Source organism: Microtus ochrogaster, chromosome 19 (assembly GCF_000317375.1).
Source record: "Microtus ochrogaster isolate Prairie Vole_2 chromosome 19, MicOch1.0, whole genome shotgun sequence".
Lineage (NCBI taxonomy): Eukaryota > Metazoa > Chordata > Mammalia > Rodentia > Cricetidae > Microtus > Microtus ochrogaster.
The window spans coordinates 45,440,210-45,460,673 of NC_022021.1; the positions used below are offsets into that span (position 1 = coordinate 45,440,210).

The window sequence follows — 20,464 nt, forward strand, 5'->3', positions numbered from 1 at the left end:
TCCTCCTCCTCCTCCTCCTCCTCTTCCTCCTCCTCCTCCCCCCCTCCAGGTTATGCCTCTATTACTGAGATCATCCTGTCAGGACCACATCTGGAAATACCTGCTGAGCCACACTGATATTCAGGCTTCTTGATATGACTGTGAGCTGACACAGAAAACAGCCTTCTATAAAAAGAACGTGCTGATTCATACGCAGGCACAGTTGTTGAAGAGCTGGAGAAAGATGCAAAATCTTCCACATAGCTAGTGATTGTGGAAGAAATCAGGTGTTCAAAGAAAAAAAAACATTGTACATATATACAACTTTTCTATTTAACTTCACTTTTTGAAATTTAATTTTTCTCTTTAATTTTTTTTAACCAGGATATAATCTCATACCATTATGACATACCTAACCAGTATGTCTTGTGGTTCTGTTCCCCTCACATCCTCAGCCCTGAAACTTCCCAGGTCTCTTCTTTCATGTCCCATGAGTCTTCCTACCCAACCCCAGTCCTTCCTCATCAACTGTTCCTACCTTGTCTTGGCTCTCTTTCTAGTTTTTTAGACTTTACCCATGCTTACATCTGTTTACGTATGTACACATGAACATGTATAGCTGGTATTCACGAGTGAGAGACAACGTATGGTTCTTGCCCTTCTTAGTTAGGGTCACCTTTCCAGCTGCGTCCACTGTCATGATCTCATTTTCCCTCACAGCTGCCACAAAAGGCTTCTCTAATGAAGGATGAAGCTGCACTTACCTGTGAGAGAAGAAGTGTTTACAGCATGATTAGGAATGACACCTGTTTAGAAATTGGCAGTAGTAAGTGTTCCTTTAGGGGCCATGACCTCACCAGCCATGGGAGTTGGCTGGGTTTTTGATACCAGGCATGAATTATTTCCTATTGAGTGGAACCTGGATGTCATTTCGCTCTCAGCTGGAGCTAACTCTACCAAGCAGATGCTTGTGAGAGTAATTGCAGTGCTGATGAGTAAATGTTGTAAAGGATTTGGAAGTTACCAGAAGGAAGTCACTGTGCTTCTGGGGAAAACAAAGAAAAAGTGGGGTTGGGCTAGCTAAGTGCTTTCAGCCTGGCCTGCTTTGTACCCCTGATTCTAGCCACATGTCTGTGGTCTTCCTGGCCCGTGGAAGACATTTTCCCATTTGCAGAATTGCCAGGCTCCCTAAAAGAAGGGTTTTTTGTTTCTCAGAAGTCTGGGTTTGTTAGAGAAAATATATCAAGGCTAAAGTGCCAGTCTGGCTTTAGACAGCTGCCTTCATTCATGTCGTGCTGAAAGGATCTGACTTTCTAAATTTGATTGAGATGCCATAGCATTTGAGGAGCATTATTTTCCTGAGGAATATGACATTAGAAAATTCAATACCAACTCAGTCCCGATTGTAGATGGCCCGATTGGGTGATAAGAAGGCAGAAACAGTGTTAAAATGCTCAGGACTCTTGGGTATCTTCCCCATAAATATGTATGCATACTGCAGAGTTCCCTGGAAGGAGACAGCATAGAATAGTCATACAGTCATTCACTGAACTGTATTTGTTGAGGACTTAAACGATCCATAAGCCATCAGGCTACTGTTGGGGTGACTGATAAGTTCTGGAAATTTCCCTATACCTCCATCCTCCTCGGGTTCTGTTTCTGCCCCACGGCTGGTCATTCGCTTAGGTTGTTGGAACCAAAGGTAACAAGAGGCCACTATTGTGCATCTTTCCACTATTGTGCATCTTTCCACTATTGTGCATCTTTCCACTATTGTGCATCTTTCCTGCTCTTTCTTCTGCACACACAGTTCTAGTTCCAAGCTCACTGAGCTCTAGTTCACAAAATTTGCTCTGCCGTTGGCCGAGATATCAAGAGATCAAGAGATAAGTAATTAACACAGACTGGATAGTGTGGCTGGGGGTGATGAGCGTGCTGGGCCTTCAGAAATCCTACTTTATGCTTGTGTTTCTCAACAAGGTATGGCACCCTAGCCTCCCCACAAAGTATTGCATAATATCTGCACACATTTTTATCCGGCACAGTAAAAGGGGACTATATGCTATAGGTTCCTATTTGATAGAAGCCAAGAAGACTACTTAGCATGTTACAAATCAGGGAGCCTATTGTTTCTATTCATGTACTATCTGGTCCAAACTTACATAGTGATAAGTCTAATAAACCCTGTCTTACACTCTGTCACTCATCACAGTTGCCAAGAGCCCTTGCTTCTGGGGACAGGCTAGTCCTCACTGGCATTATGCATTTGGCGGATGTTTTGGGTCCCAAAGGCAGGATAAGAGAACGCTGAGCAGCTGGTCAGTCATCCCATGGTTCTTATCTACCGTGAATTAGCTACATCTGCCCATCAGACACTTACTCTGTCAAATGCCATATGCTGGACTTTGAAAACAAAGAGGTTGAGTTCTTAGAACGTGCAGGAGTTAAAATTGGCAAGAACCCCATTCCAGGGGGATTACCTACCTCAGTGAGAAAACACCACAATGGCTACACAGTGAGCCTAAGGTTTCTGTGTTGTAAGAGTTATGATGGCCTTTCCATTGCCGCAGAAGAGGCCAGGCAAGCTTCCATGATGTCAAGAACCAGGCAGCATTTTCCTCAGAGGAAGCCTGACTCACAGGTGGCATTTTAATCCCATCACTCACCATGTGGATAAGAATAGTATCAATTTGTTTTTCATTGGTGAAGACCTTTTACAGGTACTGAGAAGCTGACGGTGACAGTGGATGGGCCATTGACAAATTTGGTTGCAGAATGTAGATAGTATCTCTAGAGAGTTACACAGAGTTTGGGTCTGGGCTCATGACTTTCACAGGGGACAGACAGACAAACAATGTAGCTGAGGGAAGAAGTAGAATGAGAAGCTGTACCGAAGTAAAGCCCTGGGGTGAAAGGGCACAGGTCAGGGCTGCTGAAAGGTCACTGGGGTAATGGAGCCCTCATCTTCAGAAGCCTGCAGTGGCCAGGGTGTGCAGGATCAATGGAAGAGGACCCAGCCTGGAATAGAGAGCTCTTTAGAAAATATTCAAATCTCCAAAGCACCAAGGCCTTGGGAATATTATGGAAGATGAGTTTATAGCTCTTTGATTGTGTGTTAGAAGTTACAAACCTTTCTTTTTTTTTTTTTTTTTTTTGGTTTTTCAAGACAGGGTTTCTCTGTGGCTTTGGAGCCTGTCCTGGAACTAGCTCTGTAGACCAGACTGGTCTCGAACTCACAGAGATCCGCCTGCCTCTGCCTCCCGAGTGCTGGGATTAAAGGCGTGCGCCACCATCACCCGGCTACAAACCTTTCCTTTATTTGCAGTAATTATTCAGCAGTTACTGAAGTAATGGGCCTTTGAACTGTGTGTTCCTCTGGGATGATCCTGCCCTCTCTTTGCCATGTCCACTTATAGTGATAACAATGTCACGGGTTTTGCATTTCAACGAGAAAAGAGAAAACAGATGTGGTTGAATTTTGTTTCATATAACAGTATCCCAAATTTTAATTCTAAGATAGTACTTTTTTTTTTATTTTTGCAAAGAAAAAAAAATAACTGTAACGTTCGTACCTGCTAAATGAACAGAAAACGTGCTAGGATCCCAACATGCACCTGTATCACACTTCTGCCTGCTTGAAGTTCTAGTTGGCTTCTTTGTGAAGCCGTTGTATGGTGTCTAAGCTCTGAGAACTGTGCCTAGAAATAGCGGTGGGGGGAGGGTGCAGCTGTCTCAGTAACTGGGTATAAGTCGGATGCACCATCCCTTTCTAGCCCAAGCTATGGGTTGCGATGACCAGGTTAATAACAGAAGAAGAATAGTTGCTTGGTGATCATTCTGTGTGACTCAGGGGGCTTCAGTCAACCAGAGGTACAAAGGAAGAAACTACGTACCTACTCAGATTAGGTGAGCAGGGGCAATCATGAGCGTTTATGATGGGACAAAGGAAGTGGGAATCGATCATGATAGACTGAGCGGGAAACCAAGGAAGTCTTGTTCAGATTCATTCTGTCCTTTCTGTTCAGTCCTCTGCACTAATAGGTATGAGACAGGGCTCCTTCTGAAATGGGGTCCTAGGACTTACTACCAAACAAGGTGGGACAGAGAATTTCTTTGTCAGTAGCTTTCATACAGAAAGATGGGGCCCAATTAGATGAATGTTATTTTATTTTACAGCTAAGATATTAGTTATTTTTCTAATTGTAAGAGCACAGTAAGTTAGCTCACAGTTTAAGGACATACACACACACACACACACACACATATTACATCCTGATGGTAAAGGCATAGCAGTGCCAACATTAAGTAGCTGAGCACATTGCATCCACAGTCAGGAAGCAGCAATGAATACCAGTGCTCCACTCATATCCTTGGGTGAGACCACAGTGAGGAAAGGTCTTCCTGGTCTTCCCTCTTCAGATACGCCTCTCATAAGTGCTCACAGAGGTAGATCTCCTAGGTGATTGTAGATCCTATCAGGATGACAGTCAAGAGTAATCATCATTACAATTGCTTTGGTGAAAAAGGGCTTTTAGGTTCCACAGCCTGCTATGGAGTATAGTGTGGTAGTTTGAAAGAAAATGAGCCCCAATGGGAGTGGCACTGTTAGGAGATGTGACTTTGTTGGAGTGGGTGTGGTCATGTTGGAGGAACTGTGTCACTGTGGAGGTGGGCTTTGAGGTCTCATATGTGCTCAAGCTACGCTCAGTATGACACTCAGATCACTTCCTGTTTCCTGTAAGCTATAGGAGTCTCAGTTACTTCACCAGCACCATGTCTGCCTGTACACTGTCACATCCCACCATGATGATAATGAATTGAAACTCTGAACTGTAAGCCAACGACCCCAAATAAATGTTCTCCCTTATAAGAGTTGTTGTGGTCATTTGCAGCAATAGAAACCCTAACTAAGACAGGGAGTTCTAGCTTTTGTGCTTCCTTTGAGAAAATCGAGGGGTGTTACAAGAGGCCAAGAAAAGGAGAGAGAGAAATTTGGCTTCCAAGGCCACCTCTGAGGCCCTCATTGAGGGGTACCATCCCACTGAACCCTCACAGAGAAACCCTCACTGAAATACACAAGCACAAACAATTATCTTAAAATAAGACTTGGTATTCCCCCACCCCTTGTCTTCTTAATGCAAAAATGTCTCACTTTGATTTAACTACAAAGGAAGTATTAACTTACACAATGAACAATAAACTTGAAATCTCAAATATTCAAAGTCTTAAACATAAATAGGTAAAGGGATATTTAGGAAAAAGTTACAGTTGAGACATGCATGATGGATGGAGGACAGAACACATCTTAAAATGTACCATTAGCTGCTTAACTGACATGCTTAGAATAGAAATTGTAGATATATGGACAGCAAGATGGCTCACTGGGTAAAGGCAATTGCTGCCGAGCCTGATGACCTGGCTTCAATCCTTTAGGGTTTATGTTTTAGGCTATAAAAGTGATTAAAACATGATGTTTTAATCAACCACAAGTACTTTCTTTCATGTGCAAATAAGAGCTACAATTGAATCTCCTTACTCAGAGAAATATAGACCTTTTACCTTCCCTAGCAGATAAAAACAAACGCTCACTCTAATGATGCTAACTGAATCTGAGAGTTCTCTGAACTCTAGGGAGTACACCTTTCTCCTCTGACCTAGTAGAACAAAAGCTCTTTTCTCCTCTGGCCTCTGAGCCTAGTCTGTACCTCAGACACCTAACAAATGGAGTCCAAACACTTGGCAATGGGAAGCAGAGAACTGAGTGGCATTCAGTCACTCTGTGTCACAGGAGCAAGGGACTCTTACTTCCTTGGGATTAAATTACTTCATTGTATGTGTGGAACAATGCAGCTACCTTTACCAGGTTTAATAACCTTAGCTGCCACGGGGTTGGCTTTGTATCTGGAGCAGAGGGGATGAGTCCAGTGAAGACCAAATGGCTACCTATGAACTATGGGATCCTTTTTCAACTCTGGGCAAGTCTCTCAAGCTCCCTGGTGTTCAAGCTTTTCCTCTGTCAACAGAAACAGACAAAGCCCCCAAGTCCCAGCACTTTGGGGAAGACTAGCGAATTGATGCCTAAAGTTTATTAAACAGTACATTAAAATAAGGACTATCCATATCTTTTTCAATCCAGCTAAGGCTTCAGCTTGATATATTTGCTACCTAGACAGTCAGTATTTTCTGAATGTTTACTTTATTTCTCTAATCATCATACTAGATTTTAATAAAAAGTTCTAGGGCAAAGTAACACTACACTAGATAAATACGTGAGTATTGAGACTGTAGAAAGTTATGTGTTTTATATTGCATCATGCTTAAAGAAAATGTGAGGATTAATTCTCAGCCAGCAGATTCTGAATACCCTGGGGGGGAATCCATTTTAGAAGATGTTAAATGTGAAAATACTAAGATTAGTAGAATAACACAAATAATGGGAAAGTATTTTACCTAGAGGACCCCCCCCCCACACACACACACTGAACTACCAAGGAGCACAGTTCTCTAGTGAACTGGGTATGTAGACAGTCTGTTTTATTTGACCACCTTGGCGCTTTATTAAATGGTTGACAGGTGACTGGCAAATGCCAGAGGAATAAAGAATGTAAATTAGGAAGGAGTCTGGAAAAGTAGGCTCTCTGTGGAATTGAGGCCAGGTCATGAATGAGAAGCAAGCAAGCTGTACAGACTTTGGGAGAGAGGACCCATCTTTCCATGCCCCATCACCCGACCCTGGCCTCCCGAGAAAGCATAAAAGTCAGTACCATAAAATGTCACCATATGGGGGACCGACATATGTATCTTAATTACAGAACTAGATCTAAAATTGCAGTATTTTTGGTGTCTGTACTAAATCCAGTAATTTCTCTTTTCTGATCCTAATGGAATTTCCAAGGGGTATAAATTTATTCCTGTTCCTGACTTGTAAAATAATAAAGAATGTGTAATGAGATGGTGAGCGGCTTGGCTGCGACCATAGGCACACTAACCCCTGATTCTGGGCTTGAGGAGCTGTTGAATGACTCTGAACCCTAGTGGCTGCACCTACGTGAGAGAGTTAGCTTACCATCTGATGGGAATGGGGTGCACATCACTTCAAGTGTAGTCCCCTGCTGTGCAGAACATGCCTAATACATGTTACCTCTTTCTATATGGAATGAAGGTATGTCAATGCTTACTAGAAAGTAGAGCAGCATCTCGCAGACGATATATCCAATAATTAGGTAATAATCATCTCTAAGGTGGAAGAGAGAATAGTATCTATTTGGCATTTATCACCCCCCATGCAGTCAAATCCAAGATGAATTGCTTGTTACGTTGACCCCAGAGCAGAACTCGCTCATCACTGAATTTGTTAGCTTTCTGTGGCTCTCAGCCCTTTCATATGATCTCTCCTTCTGCAATCTAAGTTCATCGCAGCCAACAAAGACTCTGGAGAAAGGGCAAGGAATGGGCAGGAAGGAAGGTTCTTAAGATCAAATAAAAGATTGAAGATGTTAAGACCAATTTCCTCTTGTGAAGAGCATGTTGTATATAATAAAAGAAGTGTTTTCAATGATAGCTGCCACTAAAGTGGTGCTTTTGTCGTGAGCGTTGCATGACGCTTTGTGCTGTCCTGTGACCCGGGCTGTCCGTCTGGACGGGTGCATCCAGGTTCTTGGCTCTGATTAAAAGAACTAGGGAAGTGCACATAAATAGCAAACAGTGATAAGGAGATGGCACAGTGCACACCGCAAAAGGAGCATTTGGCTCCTTGAGGTTGAGTGCCAGGAGCAGCAAGGTACTGTTTGGGGCTTCCTTTATGGGTCACAAGAGAAAGGATTGATCGCTAAAGTAGGTGGTTTTCTGGTTTGGTTGACAGGTTTGAATCATGGAAGCGTTTCTTCATTGCACATCTTCTTTCCCTTGGTACATCTGACTTTAATCATATGCATGGCCAGTCATATGTAACCAAAAATGTTTTTCCTTTCCTAAAACTTCACTCCGAGGACAAAGGTTGTCTTACTGCATATGCATCCCAAAGCAGTCCAGACTGGAATGCCCCCTCCCTCTAGTTTCTAGATATTTCCCTGAAGTGACTGAAAGGAGGCAGGGAGTTACTAATGGCTTCCTGCATGATTTGGGGTGGTGTGCAACCCTGTGTAGGTGAGGGGCCCTAGATGCTAGGTGTATTGTTGGGAAGCAGGTGTGGGCTCAGGCAGGACCCTCAGTTGCTAAGCTTTTCCTACACTTGCTGCCCAGTACCCTGAGGAAAGAGGAGTGAGGAGAAAGGAGATGGGGGGGGGGGTGTTCAGAGAACACCTTAAAATGATATTCTTACCCCTTGGTTAGATAGTCATTAAGAAATGCTACGATTTATGTCCTTCATCATGAATAGCATATTTCAAAACATATTCAGACGAAAATTCTTAGAAATGAATGAAGTCTATTTTTCCCCAGTGAACAAATATTTACATTCAACTGACTTATCTGGTGAGTCATTTAATTGAAATTCTAAAATTAGACTTTATAGACTGGCTTCCATTCATATGCTAATGATCTCCCCTTCCTCCAACGATTACTTATGCTAAACTTTCTCGCCCTGATTCAAGTTAACAGCTGTAATAGGGACAGTTCACTTACCCTTGTCCCCAAATTTTTCCATAGTACTAAGTTTGCTCATGGACACACAGAAAGTGCTAAGGGACAGTGGGTTATTTTAAATATTTTGAGAAAATATAACAATGCCAAGTATGCAGGAAATCTCATATGAGCTGGGTACAGTTTCAAATGTTGACTACGACTCATTTTTGCTTTCTTTATCTCTAATGAAGTTTTTCCTCACTTTGCAGCATGGGTTTTTAGAGGTTTCTATGATTTTAAAATAAATCAGTTGCTATCCATAGAGGACAGGAAACGGAGACAATCTGACCTCTGCAAGGTCTGAGTTGTTTGGCGCCAGAGACCTTTGGCTTCATGGAACATTAGATCAACCCTGACCAAATGAAGGAGGCAGACACATCGCCAGGGCATCATGAAACACAGAGCCACCCAACTCTCCAAACGGCCGCATTTAGGCACTGATTTGGTGCCACCAGGTCGAAAGCATCTGACGTTTGCTGCCCTCTTTGGTCACTCACTCCTTGCTAAAGAAATGCAGGGTTGCACAGCCATTAGCTCAAGCCAAAGTCCCTAAAGGGCCACTGCTCTTACCCTTCGCGATTTCAGGTTAGTGCTTATACAGTGAGCTGAAAACTAGGCCATTCTTATGGACAAAAGCTTTTGGTCTTAATTAGTGAGAAAAATAACAAGCATAACATATGAATTTATGTCTTGGATAGATAACCCTCTATTTATCTGTCATTTTCCCTTTCCCTGCGGTGAAGTCTCTTTATCTTTCTGGTCACCCCTGCTCGTCTTACATTGTGACTGCTGCGACAATACCAAGAGTGGTCCCTAAACTCACTGTGAACGTTTAATTAATTTTCAAATTAATCAGAGCAATTCTGGTAAGAGTTAGGTACATGCTGGTCCAATAAAAACCAGACCTAGGAAATTATTAACAAGGAGAAGCATAAGGTGGGTGGACACTATGTTTAAAATGAACCTTATTTATTATTGTTATTGTAGTTTGCATATACATTTCATTGCCCAGCCGTGGAATCCTCTAGGGTAATGCTCTACAGTTCCCCACGGCCACACACCACACACCTCTTGAACTCTACCACCGACTGACACCCATTGTCACTTATCTGATTCAGACAGAGGGGTAAAAGTGCATTCTGTGTATAGCAAATACTGATACTTTTATAATTCAAAAAATACAGACATTGGGTATGGATGTAACTTGGAAGGTTTAGAAGAAAAGGCACAAGGATTGGATCAAATAAAATGCTGTGGTATTCCTGTACATTTGATGCCAGGGATGAAAAGTAATCATGCGTGCACGCTGACCTGGGTACCGCCATGCTCTGCTCATAGACGCAATCGATAGCCGAAGAATCCATGCCTTCCTTAGGTTCCCTTATCCCAGCTTACATGGATGCATTTTGGCTGTTATTTTTTTGTCCGAAGCAGCAGTGGCTACAGACCGAATTAAGCCGGTGCCTTTCTGCTACTTTGCCATTCAAGCAGCTAACCACCACTGGGTTTGTATCTCAGACTAAAATAATGTAATCTATGAATCACACTTCAGGAGTTACACGGAAATGTCAGACTCGCTGTCTGCAACATTTCATGATATAACAATACCCAGGAGAAAGGAGCTTTGTACAAGCAGCGCGGCTTCCCTGAGACAGTGCAACTCATCCATTTCGGGCCCTTCTTTCATAAAAGTTATAATATTGCTATGATGTGCAAAGGGCTTGGGACATGACTGTAGGCCCCAGAACAATACTTGAGTAGAGGCTGACAGCTTTAGAGTAGGAAGTTTCTAGGCGGCATTTTCCCTTTCTTCCTATAGTGTCAAGATCTTTTCTCTGGATAAACATTGCCTAGACTGTAGGGTGGAAATCGGTCCCTGGCAGCTCAGGCCTAACTTCCACCATGGGTGGATCATGGTGCTGCATGAACACTCTTGTAGCTCACCAACCCCAGGCAAGGTGGCTGTCGCCTGAAAGCCTCCCTGTGCTGCATGAATGACGGGTGTTTTAGTGCCAGTCACAGGGTAAGTGTTGTCCTGCGTGTGGTTCTTTAAGGGCCCCACGCACAGTTGCATATATTCAGATAGTTCAAAACAAAACCACTCTACCGGGGCACCAGTACAGCCGAGTCCTGAAAAGCTGTTTCTGCACCAGCATAAGGCCATGCCCCCGCCGTCTCTGTGGAGTGGATTCTTCATGTTATGAGCACTAACGCCCAACTTTGTTCAACCACAGGTGTGATCTGGTAATCTTGGTTAGATACACTGATGTAGCACTAATGTGTTTAGAAACACATTAGTTTATTAAATACTACCATATATGATCTGTATTCACCCGAAAACTAACTCACAGATCATAAAGGGATGTACTAGCCTCTTCCTTGGATTGTATTCATAGAGTATTGTGTAATTCTGCCTCCTCTGTTGCTGATAATAATCCAAAGCAAGGGTTAGAGGCTGAGGGCGCATGACCAGCTTTCACAGCAGATCTGGCTAGAGTCTACTGAGATGTTCTTTAAGGGCGCTCTCTCTTCTGGATGTTGTCTTAAGTAGAGATATGAATGTGTATGTGGGAAGCATGTTACAAATATTTTTAAGAGTAAACACAATATTAGGTAAGGTTATATAGTGTAGTGACTGAGGCCAAACTCAGGCAGACAACCTGAAAACTTCCCATGTTTGTGTTCGTGACTTACACTGTAAAGACTCCATGACAGGTGCCATAGAACAAACACCTCTCTATGCCCAGGAACATACAGACCACAGTGGAGCACCAGGAGATGGTCTCATAATTAAGATGTGTACATGTGTCATTGTGTATTCTAAGAGAAACTCCACACTTCAGAAGTCAGGTTCATCAAATGCACCTGAGTGCGGACAGATTAGGTGTAGTTACTTGATCCATTTTTTACATTATTTATTTTTTTAGTTTATAATATAATTATGTTATCCCCTTCCCTTCCCTGCCTCCCAAACCCTCCCACATATCCCTCTTTATTCTCTTTCAAATGTATGGCCTTTTTTAGTTAATTGTTATACATACAGAGATTTATGTACATATATATTCTTAAATATATAAATACAACCTGCTCATTCTAAATAATGCTACTAGTATGTATGCTTTCCATGAAGACCACTTGGTACTGGCTAACCATCTGATGTGCTAGCAGTCCCTGGGGAAGATTATTTCTCCCTCTCTCAGTATTTCTTAGTTGGCTGTAGGTTTCTGTGGAGGGTTAAGGCTTTACGGGCTTTCCTCTGTCCACTTTAGCATTTCTGTTGTCCTCCTTATTCAGCGGATGGCTAGGTAGTCAAGATTTATTCGTAGTATTTCAAGTCTACTATGTAATATCCTTTCAAAATATATGTATGTGCATTATATAAATATATATAAACATGTGATATATAGTTAAGTATTATATGGATGTGTGTATAACACATAAATAAACACACACACATATATATGTGACTATGCATACATACATGAATATTACATAAAATATCCACACAAAGCATTCTAAAGGTGACCATTTTTTTTCCTCATTGAACCTTTTTAGTTGAATACATTCAGTAGTATTGATGGATATATAGCTAGTATTTTAAGTGTCATTGACATCATGGAGGTATTATAATAAATGGATATCTTTCACAGCCTCGTGGTCTTTTGGAATATCTAGGTCTTTACTAGAAGCAGAAATCTGTTGATTTTAAACTACATGTAGCATTATTAAGTGATTTCCTGTTGCTGTTTCCCTCATGAGCTAGGCACATCTCTGTGGAGCAGGTGGCCGCCCAGGCATGAGGCTGAGCCGAGGAGTCATGACAGAGAGAATGCATGCTTGTGATACGGCTGAGAGAATCTGTTTTACTAAAACTGTGCAGTCTGTAGAAAGCCACGTTCTGCCAAATTAAAACAATTCACTTCCTTTCTAGATGATCCTATTTCTAGTACTATTTATATTAAAGTAAAGATTTTTTAAAAAAAATATAATTAACAGGTTTTTGGCAGGTTTTTGTTTGGGATTGCATAGTACTCAAGAATAAAGAGGACAACATGAATTCTTTTATGTGAGTATCATCAGATAGCTTCACTTTGGTGAGTGAAAATGGAAATATCTCCTTTTTATTATTAATGAAAGCCTTCTGCCTACTTTCTAATTTCATCACCTCTGAAACACTCCCAAGTTCTTCAAGTTAAAGTGAAATAAAGAACAAAACAGCCTACCTCATGCTTTCGATCTAAAAGTTCAAATTGGATCAGGTTTTAAAACTTTTAGAGTTCAAAAGTTTATAATGCTCATAGGCCTAAAAGATGGTCTAGTTGGTAAAGTGTCTTCCCTACAAGTATGTGGGGCTGAATTTGGATTCCAAGTACTCCAGTTTAGAGAGAGAGAAAGAGAGAGAGAGAGAGAGAGAGAGAGAGAGAGAGAGAGAGAGAGAGAGAGAGGTGTCACCTCAGCAAGCTCCAGTAATCTCAGAGCTCGAGGGTGAGATGGGCAGTAAAGTGATTGGCCAAGCAGCCAACCCAAAGCATTCTTCAGTGAGAGACTGTGTCAAAAAAAAAAAAAAAAGAGGACAATTTAGGAGGTCCCTAATATCTACTTCTTGTTTCTACACACTTGCACACATGTGTGCTTGCACACTTACATATACACACATACACACCTGAGTGTGTGCACGCACATGCACACATCCACATAAATAAACACACACACAGTTGAGGTTTCTTAGTGAAGTTGGTCATGCTGCAATAGAAGGGAGAGTGTTCACTCTGACAAGAACCTCTGCTAAAGGTGAAATTTGAATTGTGAGAACCCTGGGTGTCCTCGGGTCCTCTTCCTTGGGGAACGTGATGAAGTGTTGTGACAGCCCACCAACTCTTTGATTTAGGTGGCAGCATGGCAGAGTAAGAAATTTCAAAACGGCTAGCTCTTTAGGTCTGTGCTGAGCCTTGTCATCTTAGCAATGCAGACAGCCCATACATGGGGGAGGGTGTATGGCAATGTTGTTGGTCTATGTGACAAGCTTTAGTGGAGGAAAGGTTACATTTGCATATTCTCCAGTCCATTACCATCGCCAGGGTAAAGCCCAGTAACAAATGAGAGTTGCGCGTTCACCTTCTAGGAATTATAGATGGTTCTTATTTCTCATTCTTCTCTCCTTCGTCTAGTTATATGGAATGCCTGACATTTCTAGAGGGCCCACACTGGGTGCCAGCTGTAACTATTATTGCTAACCATCCCACCAGTACACGAAGGTAGGAATCATTATCTCACTCAGACACATGGGCTTAGCGAGCATCCACTCAGCCAGTGCTCTCCACCGTATTGGTGCACAGAGCCAGCAGTATATAGAAGGTCATGGGGGTTCTCCAAGCCTCTCTTCTGAGACACTGGGATCTTTGGAGGGTCGGAACCAAAGGAGGGAAGTCAAATTCACCCTGAAATGTCTAGGAGAGCATTGAGGTGGGAAGTGAGTACAGAGGCTGTGGATGGGGAGTGAGGGGCCGCAGCCACCTTCCTTTTCCCTGTCCACGAACAGTTTGGAATGTTCTTCTGCCACATCTGAGTGTGTGTGTGTGTGTGTGTGTGTGTGTGTGTGTGTGTGTGTGTGTGTGACCATGTACACACACATGGTCAGGGTTCCTAAAACTTCCTTCCTGGAGGCATTGCTTGAAAGATATTCTTGATGTATACCCTATAAGCCATTGGCTAATAAAGCAATTACCATCTGGCTTATAAAATAAGGTGGAATGCATTCTTTACTAATTGCCTTCTGAAAGTGTACGTTTACCTACATTCATCTTAGAGATGCCGTGACTTTGCATGCAAGTTTAATTTATAGGTACTCTGTAGATTTGAGGTTCATTTGCATAAAAAATATAATTCTACTGGAATAGCATTATGAGGACAGTGAGATTTTTTTTTTAATTACAGAGGTGATCTAGAATCATGCAACAAAGGGAAATTAAATTAAGAGGAAAACAGGCTTTTCATTTCTTGACCCGTAATTTTCTTCTATGATCTCATAGGCGAGGAGGGTTCGGTGCCAGCATCGTGTAACTATTTTCAGCAAATATGTGCTCTCTATCTTTTGGGAAATTTTTCAGCATCTGTATTGAAGACTTCCTCCACATGAAATCAAGTGGTTTATCTTCCCCAATAAAAACTAACCATCTTCAGGAGCCTTCTTATCCATTTGTCTTCAGCACCAACGTGCTTCAGGCTCTGCTCGACAGTTCTCCCAGTTGTAATAAAGGAGAGATAAAGAGGACAGGTTAGAATCTGCCAGGAAACTTTTAACCCCGGTCTCTACCTTCTCTGCCTCATTTTTCACAGCTCCTCTGCTCAGGCAACAGCTTTGACCTGAAGCAGTAGGACGGATGCTTCTGAGTCACTGCTCCAGGAGAAGGAGGGGCTGCAAAGGTACCCCATTTCTCCTCCAGCCCACCTTTCAGATTAATAGTCCCCATTGCAGCTTCTGAGGTCAGGTTTTTATCTCTGGTCTCAGAGGTTGCTTTTTATTTCTCTGTTTAAAAAAAAAAAATCAGCTCTCTGATTTCTAAGAATAGAACCCACAGAGTTCACCCTATTGGCCATGCGGTTTGCCTGAGGACCCAAAGAGTTCACCGTATTGGTCATACGGTCTGCCTGAGGACCCACAGAGTTCACCCTATTGGTCATGCGGTTTGCCTGAGGACCCACAGAGTTCACCCTATTGGCCATGCGGTCTACCTGAGGACTCACAGAGTTCACCCCCTGGCCACGTGGTCTACGTGAGAGAACTGAGAAACTTCATAGAATAATATTCTTAGGAACAACACAAAAATGAGTTTTAGTATAGAAGTAAATATTTTGGAGCCTATATCCTTCAAGTAAATAAAGAATCAGCTTCTTGGACTGATTTTTTTTTTCCTTCTTCTTAAGAAGAGGACACAGAAAAGAAGACAGGACACAAAATTTGCTAGCATGCATCGAAAAGCTCTTCAAATAAATAATTTCCCTTTTCAAAGTCATCGTGCTACTCTACTTCTAACCTCGAATAATCATGAAAGGGTCTACTCTCTCTGTTTCGTTTTGTCTCGTAAAAGGCTTTGAAAATAATAATAGTAAAATAGCAGTATCAGTATGCTCACTTGGTCTTGTGGCATATTAGATTGTACCCATTGTTCTTCTCATCTGAGGATGTAAGAAAATGCTATATGCCAGGTTTTGAAATTATTTATTAAAACAATGTGTCCTTTATCCATGTAAGCCCAACTAAAAACGGGGGAGGGTGGTATAAGTTATCTCTTCTTCATCTTCTGTAACTATTTAGTTGAGATATTTAGTCACATGTATGTAATCTTCATGGAGTATGAATGTATACAGATGTCTTTTCGGAAGGACTTTTCAGAGGACTTTTCAGAAGTCCTCTCTGCACTGGATCAGTCTGTGCATGAGGAAGACAGTCCAGACATTGTTGCCTTGGCTGCTAAGCACATTGAATGGGTGTTGGGAGAGCATTGTGTGTACCGGGCTTTGTTCCTCATACTCTCCTTCTTCCTTTCATACAGGGAGTTTGGATGGAGAGACCCGGAGCTGCCTGAAGTGATACAGATGTTACAGCATCAGTTCCCTTCCGTTCAGTCCAATGCCGCAGCTTACTTGCAACACCTCTGTTTCGGAGACAATAAAATTAAAGCAGAGGTGAGTGCTCCTCACATCATCAGGTGAACGATGTTTGGTTCATAAGTTCTTAGGGATATTCAGAGTCGTGTCAGACAGAGATGCAGAAAAATGAAAATTACCCCGTTGACTTGTAGATTCATCCTTGAGACTAAGACGTAGCACTTGTCATCAGTTGCACATGTGTGTGTGCATCCACCTTTTATGTTTGGACCCTGCGGATGAGAAGGCCAGGCCTGCCTGCCTGTCCTAGGGAAGCTGAGTCTTCAGTGCCTCGTGCTGCTATGATTTGCCTTTTTTTCCCTAATTTTGTCTTTGTGAATAATCTGTCTCTCAAGACTAAAAAGTGCAAGACATCAATTGTTATCTCCTCAAATCGTTGTCAGGATTCATGATGGGCTGTCTGTCTTTGAGAACTTGTTAGTAGCATGAGCACTGTAGGTTTTGCCATGGAACCCAATGCTCTGAGCCATTTACAGAAGCAACAGTGGGTATAATATGGATATATGTGATCCATTAAAGAGCCTGTTGTCTGTGTCCATCACATAAATGGTTGTTAAAAACGTTCCATGCTTCTGGAATACCCTGAGGTATGTACTACATTGTAGTGTGTTTTATTTCTAGAAAATTACCATAGTCACTGTAGCTAACCCAAATTCTTTTTTCAGATAAAGGACAAGCATTTGCATGCAAGGAGCTGAGTAATCAAGTTTTTAAAAAGATTTTTATAAACTGTAATGAGTCATCTCCATAGCGTGTAAGCAACTTTGAGCAAGCGTCCAAATAGGTTTAACAGGGGAAGGAGAAGACATGAGGATGGCATTGCTCTTCATCCTGGATCTTAGCTTGCTTACGTCTGGATGCATGATTTTCCTTTAAGAAGTTGGTTCATGCCTATCATCAGAAAACCCACATTTCTTTGTAGTTCTCAGAAAGCCGTGATTTGCTGTCTGGAGACATTTTGAACTGTCGTGACTGGAGGGGATGTGGGTATGGAACTGGTACCCCGTGGGCAGAGACCAGCAATGCCACAGAGCATCCTGTGATGCACCTGGCAGCCACACGGTGTAGAATTATCTGACCTTAAATGCTAACTAAGCAACGGTAAATTTTAAATGTGAAAATGGACCTACTGTTAAGATGACCTAAGTCACATTAAAATTATCCAGACACCATCTTAGGATCCCTGCTTTGACACTCCAGGCCCAGTCATCATGTACAGTGAAGGGCAGATTGGGATACAAAATACTGGAAATTTTCTAAGAGGAGACCTTTTGAGTTTCTCCCAAGGTCATGAAAGCTTCTTCTTTTGTCATTGACAAAATGTTGATGCAGGAGCACTTAGCATGCCAGTCCCGTGTGGACTGGGTTTCTGTGAGTCACACCCTAAGAACGCCCAGTAAGGCATGTAGTTCACATGACGAGACTCTCGAGGATGAATGGAAGAGCTCTCACATAGTCCAGATGTGGCTTCCGAGAGTTTGGAAAGGATCCGGGTTCAGCCCTGTGAATGGTTGGGCAGTAGGCTCTTACCCACAGACTGGGCCTCCTCTGGTTTGAATCTCCTGACGTCAAAGGGGGAAATGTGAGCTTTCTATCATGTTGTTTGGATGAGGGACAGAAGAGGAAAAGGAAAGTGACAGCTTTTAAGCTTTCAGAAGTCAAACATGAGAAAAGGAAGTCATCCAGTCAGGCTGCACAGCCTCAATAGCCCAAGGCAGTCAGAACTCACTTCTCTAACTAGCTCTGCACACATGCTCTGTGGACTGGCCTTGAGGCCTCTGGCTGCCACGCAGCCCGGCAACAGATCTCGGACTTACTTGTAGCTATATCAGAGTTACCCTCTGTACCCTGTGGGGGACAGGGGCTGTGCAGTGAAGGGGAACCAACGTATCCATCAAATCTGATTGATGGTGCTTCCCATGCCAGCAGCCAAGCCTGTCGTCTGGAACGGAAGCTATTGTCCTCTAGAACCTCTCTGCTTATCTTTAAAATAGTAAAAGAATGGGAAGCAGGGAAATGATGTAATTAAGTTTTAATGTAAAGAAATTTTAAAAGAAAGAAAAATACAATAGCAGAAACATGTATGGAAAACCTAGTGGTGCTGAAACTGTATTGGTGATGTCTCTGTGGGACTGAAGGACCTAATTTATGTAGATGGATTAGTAAGTGGACATACCTTATCCACAATTATTAAATTACGGTTTGTAACTTATGGATGTATGTACAAGTCTGAATGTGAGAACTTGTGTTATGTGTCAATAGGCACATGTGTATGTTATATGCCAGTGTGAGTTTGTCTTTGTGTACATGTGTGTATGCTCACGTACATGTAAGTATGCATGTTCTTTGTGCGTGTCTGTATATGTCAGTGTGAGTGTAAGTATGTGGAACTGTGAACGTGAGTGCGTGTGTGTGTGTGTGTGTGTGCGCACACACACACACATTTGCACATATAATTCTTTCTTTTGCTGTGAGTGTCATTGGGCTGCCTGTATCACCTCCCGTTGTTTGGAGTCCCCCTAACAGCCAGCACATGAAGGGAAGTTAATGTTATAAATGGGATTCCTCCTCCCCACTGGTGGCCCCATCCTCAGCTCTGGCTCCCCATGATGACTGGGGTGACAAGGAAGACTAGGGTCATGTAGGAGTGAGACCATGATGACACTGAGATGAGAACATGACATGGAACATGTCTCCCCACTTCCTGTGATCATATGGGGAGTTAGGCATCTGTGTATGAACATGTGCACACACAAACGCGTAAAGTCTGATAAAATTCTGCGTGGGTGTGTTTTGTCCTCTCGTCCTTACTTAGGGTCCAGGCAGTTAGCAATTACTCCCGCTTTGTGATGGATGGCTGCCTGTCGTGTTTTCATATACAGGTATTGATTTTTGTAATTACCTGTTGTCCAAATACTAATCTGGCAGGCACTAGCCTTTCCAAATTTACTCAGTCCTCCAGCCTTTCTATTGCATTTCATTGAACTGATTTAGCCCTTCAGTCCACATTTCATTATTGGTATTGACTCTGCTCACACAATGGATAGGCCATTGAGCAGAAGGCAGAATTAAATCTCCTCTACACGGAGGGCCATAAATCATAGCTCCCTCATTCCTTATCATGGTGCTTTGTACAGTTTTCTTGTAATGAAGGGGGAAAAATCAGTTTTGTTCAAAATGATGCCAGAACTTATGGGTACAAAGTCTTGGACTCACTTCCTAAACATCAACAAATGAAAGCCAGCCCTTTGCCGTTTTTCTCCAGAGCTAATATAGGCTAATAGAGTTCAATGTGAGCATCCATGCAGCTCTCTGCAGTGCAGCCAAGCTGAGGAGTTAGATCAGCCTGACAGTGTCCAGCGACTAAAGTAAACTTTGTGTCCACCTGGTGACCCGGTCCAGGGTAGCACATTTCAGTGTGTATGGTTTGAAGACCAGCAAGCACCCGAAGGTGGGGTGAGATGCGAGGGTCACACGCAGCTCCTTCAGAGTCTAAGGCACGCTCACAAGGAAGGCAGCTCAAGAAACATTAGAAGAGAGCAGAGGATGCAGAGAGGGTGGGAAGAGGGTCTGGATTCTGACAGGCAATGTCGTGTGTGAGGCTTGTCAAACACATGCTCCATGCTTCCTTTCCGTGTGTGCCATAGCCCCCACATGTGGGAAAATTTGACAGATGGCCTGAATCTACCAGAAATGAAGACTTAATTTAGAGTCTTGACCTGATTGCTCCTTATAAGAAAAATTAGCATGGCTATAAGAATCTATTACTAACCTTATGTCCTTTAAAGATAAGGAAAATTGCACTAGAAACGCAATCCAGGTTATAGTTGCCTACCCCCAAACAGCCCTTCCCAATACTGTCATTCCCATTCCTAAAGCATGGTGTCGATGTCCCAGAAAGGTAGTTCTAGTGGAGAGAAAGATGCCTCAACATCTGGGTTTATATTAAAAGAGAGATTCAAATGTTACTGATATGTAGGTTAAGGAATCCACACCTGTTGAATTAGGAGCAGCGGAGCTGCGTCCCCAGCACCCGGCCGCCTGCACGGCTAGCTTTATACCCGAAATAATTACACAGAAACTGTATTCTTTTAAACACTGCCTGGCCCCATTAGTTCCAGCTCTTATTGGCTAGCTCTTACATATTAATCTAACCCATTTCTATTAATCTTTGTAGCCCACGAGCTGGCTTACC

General features: G+C 42.6%; 1 protein-coding gene across 3 annotated transcripts in view; it reads left to right on the plus strand.

Annotated features, from left to right (window-relative positions):
* Ctnnd2 (catenin delta 2) overlaps nt 1–20,464 on the plus strand; it is a 755,848-nt gene that overhangs the window by 532,404 nt on the left and 202,980 nt on the right. For all 3 annotated transcript variants that reach the window (XM_005356666.3, XM_026783687.1, XM_026783688.1), the window contains one exon: nt 16,155–16,287. In XM_005356666.3, the coding sequence (XP_005356723.1) occupies nt 16,155–16,287 (133 nt within the window). The remainder of the gene's footprint in view (nt 1–16,154; nt 16,288–20,464) is intronic.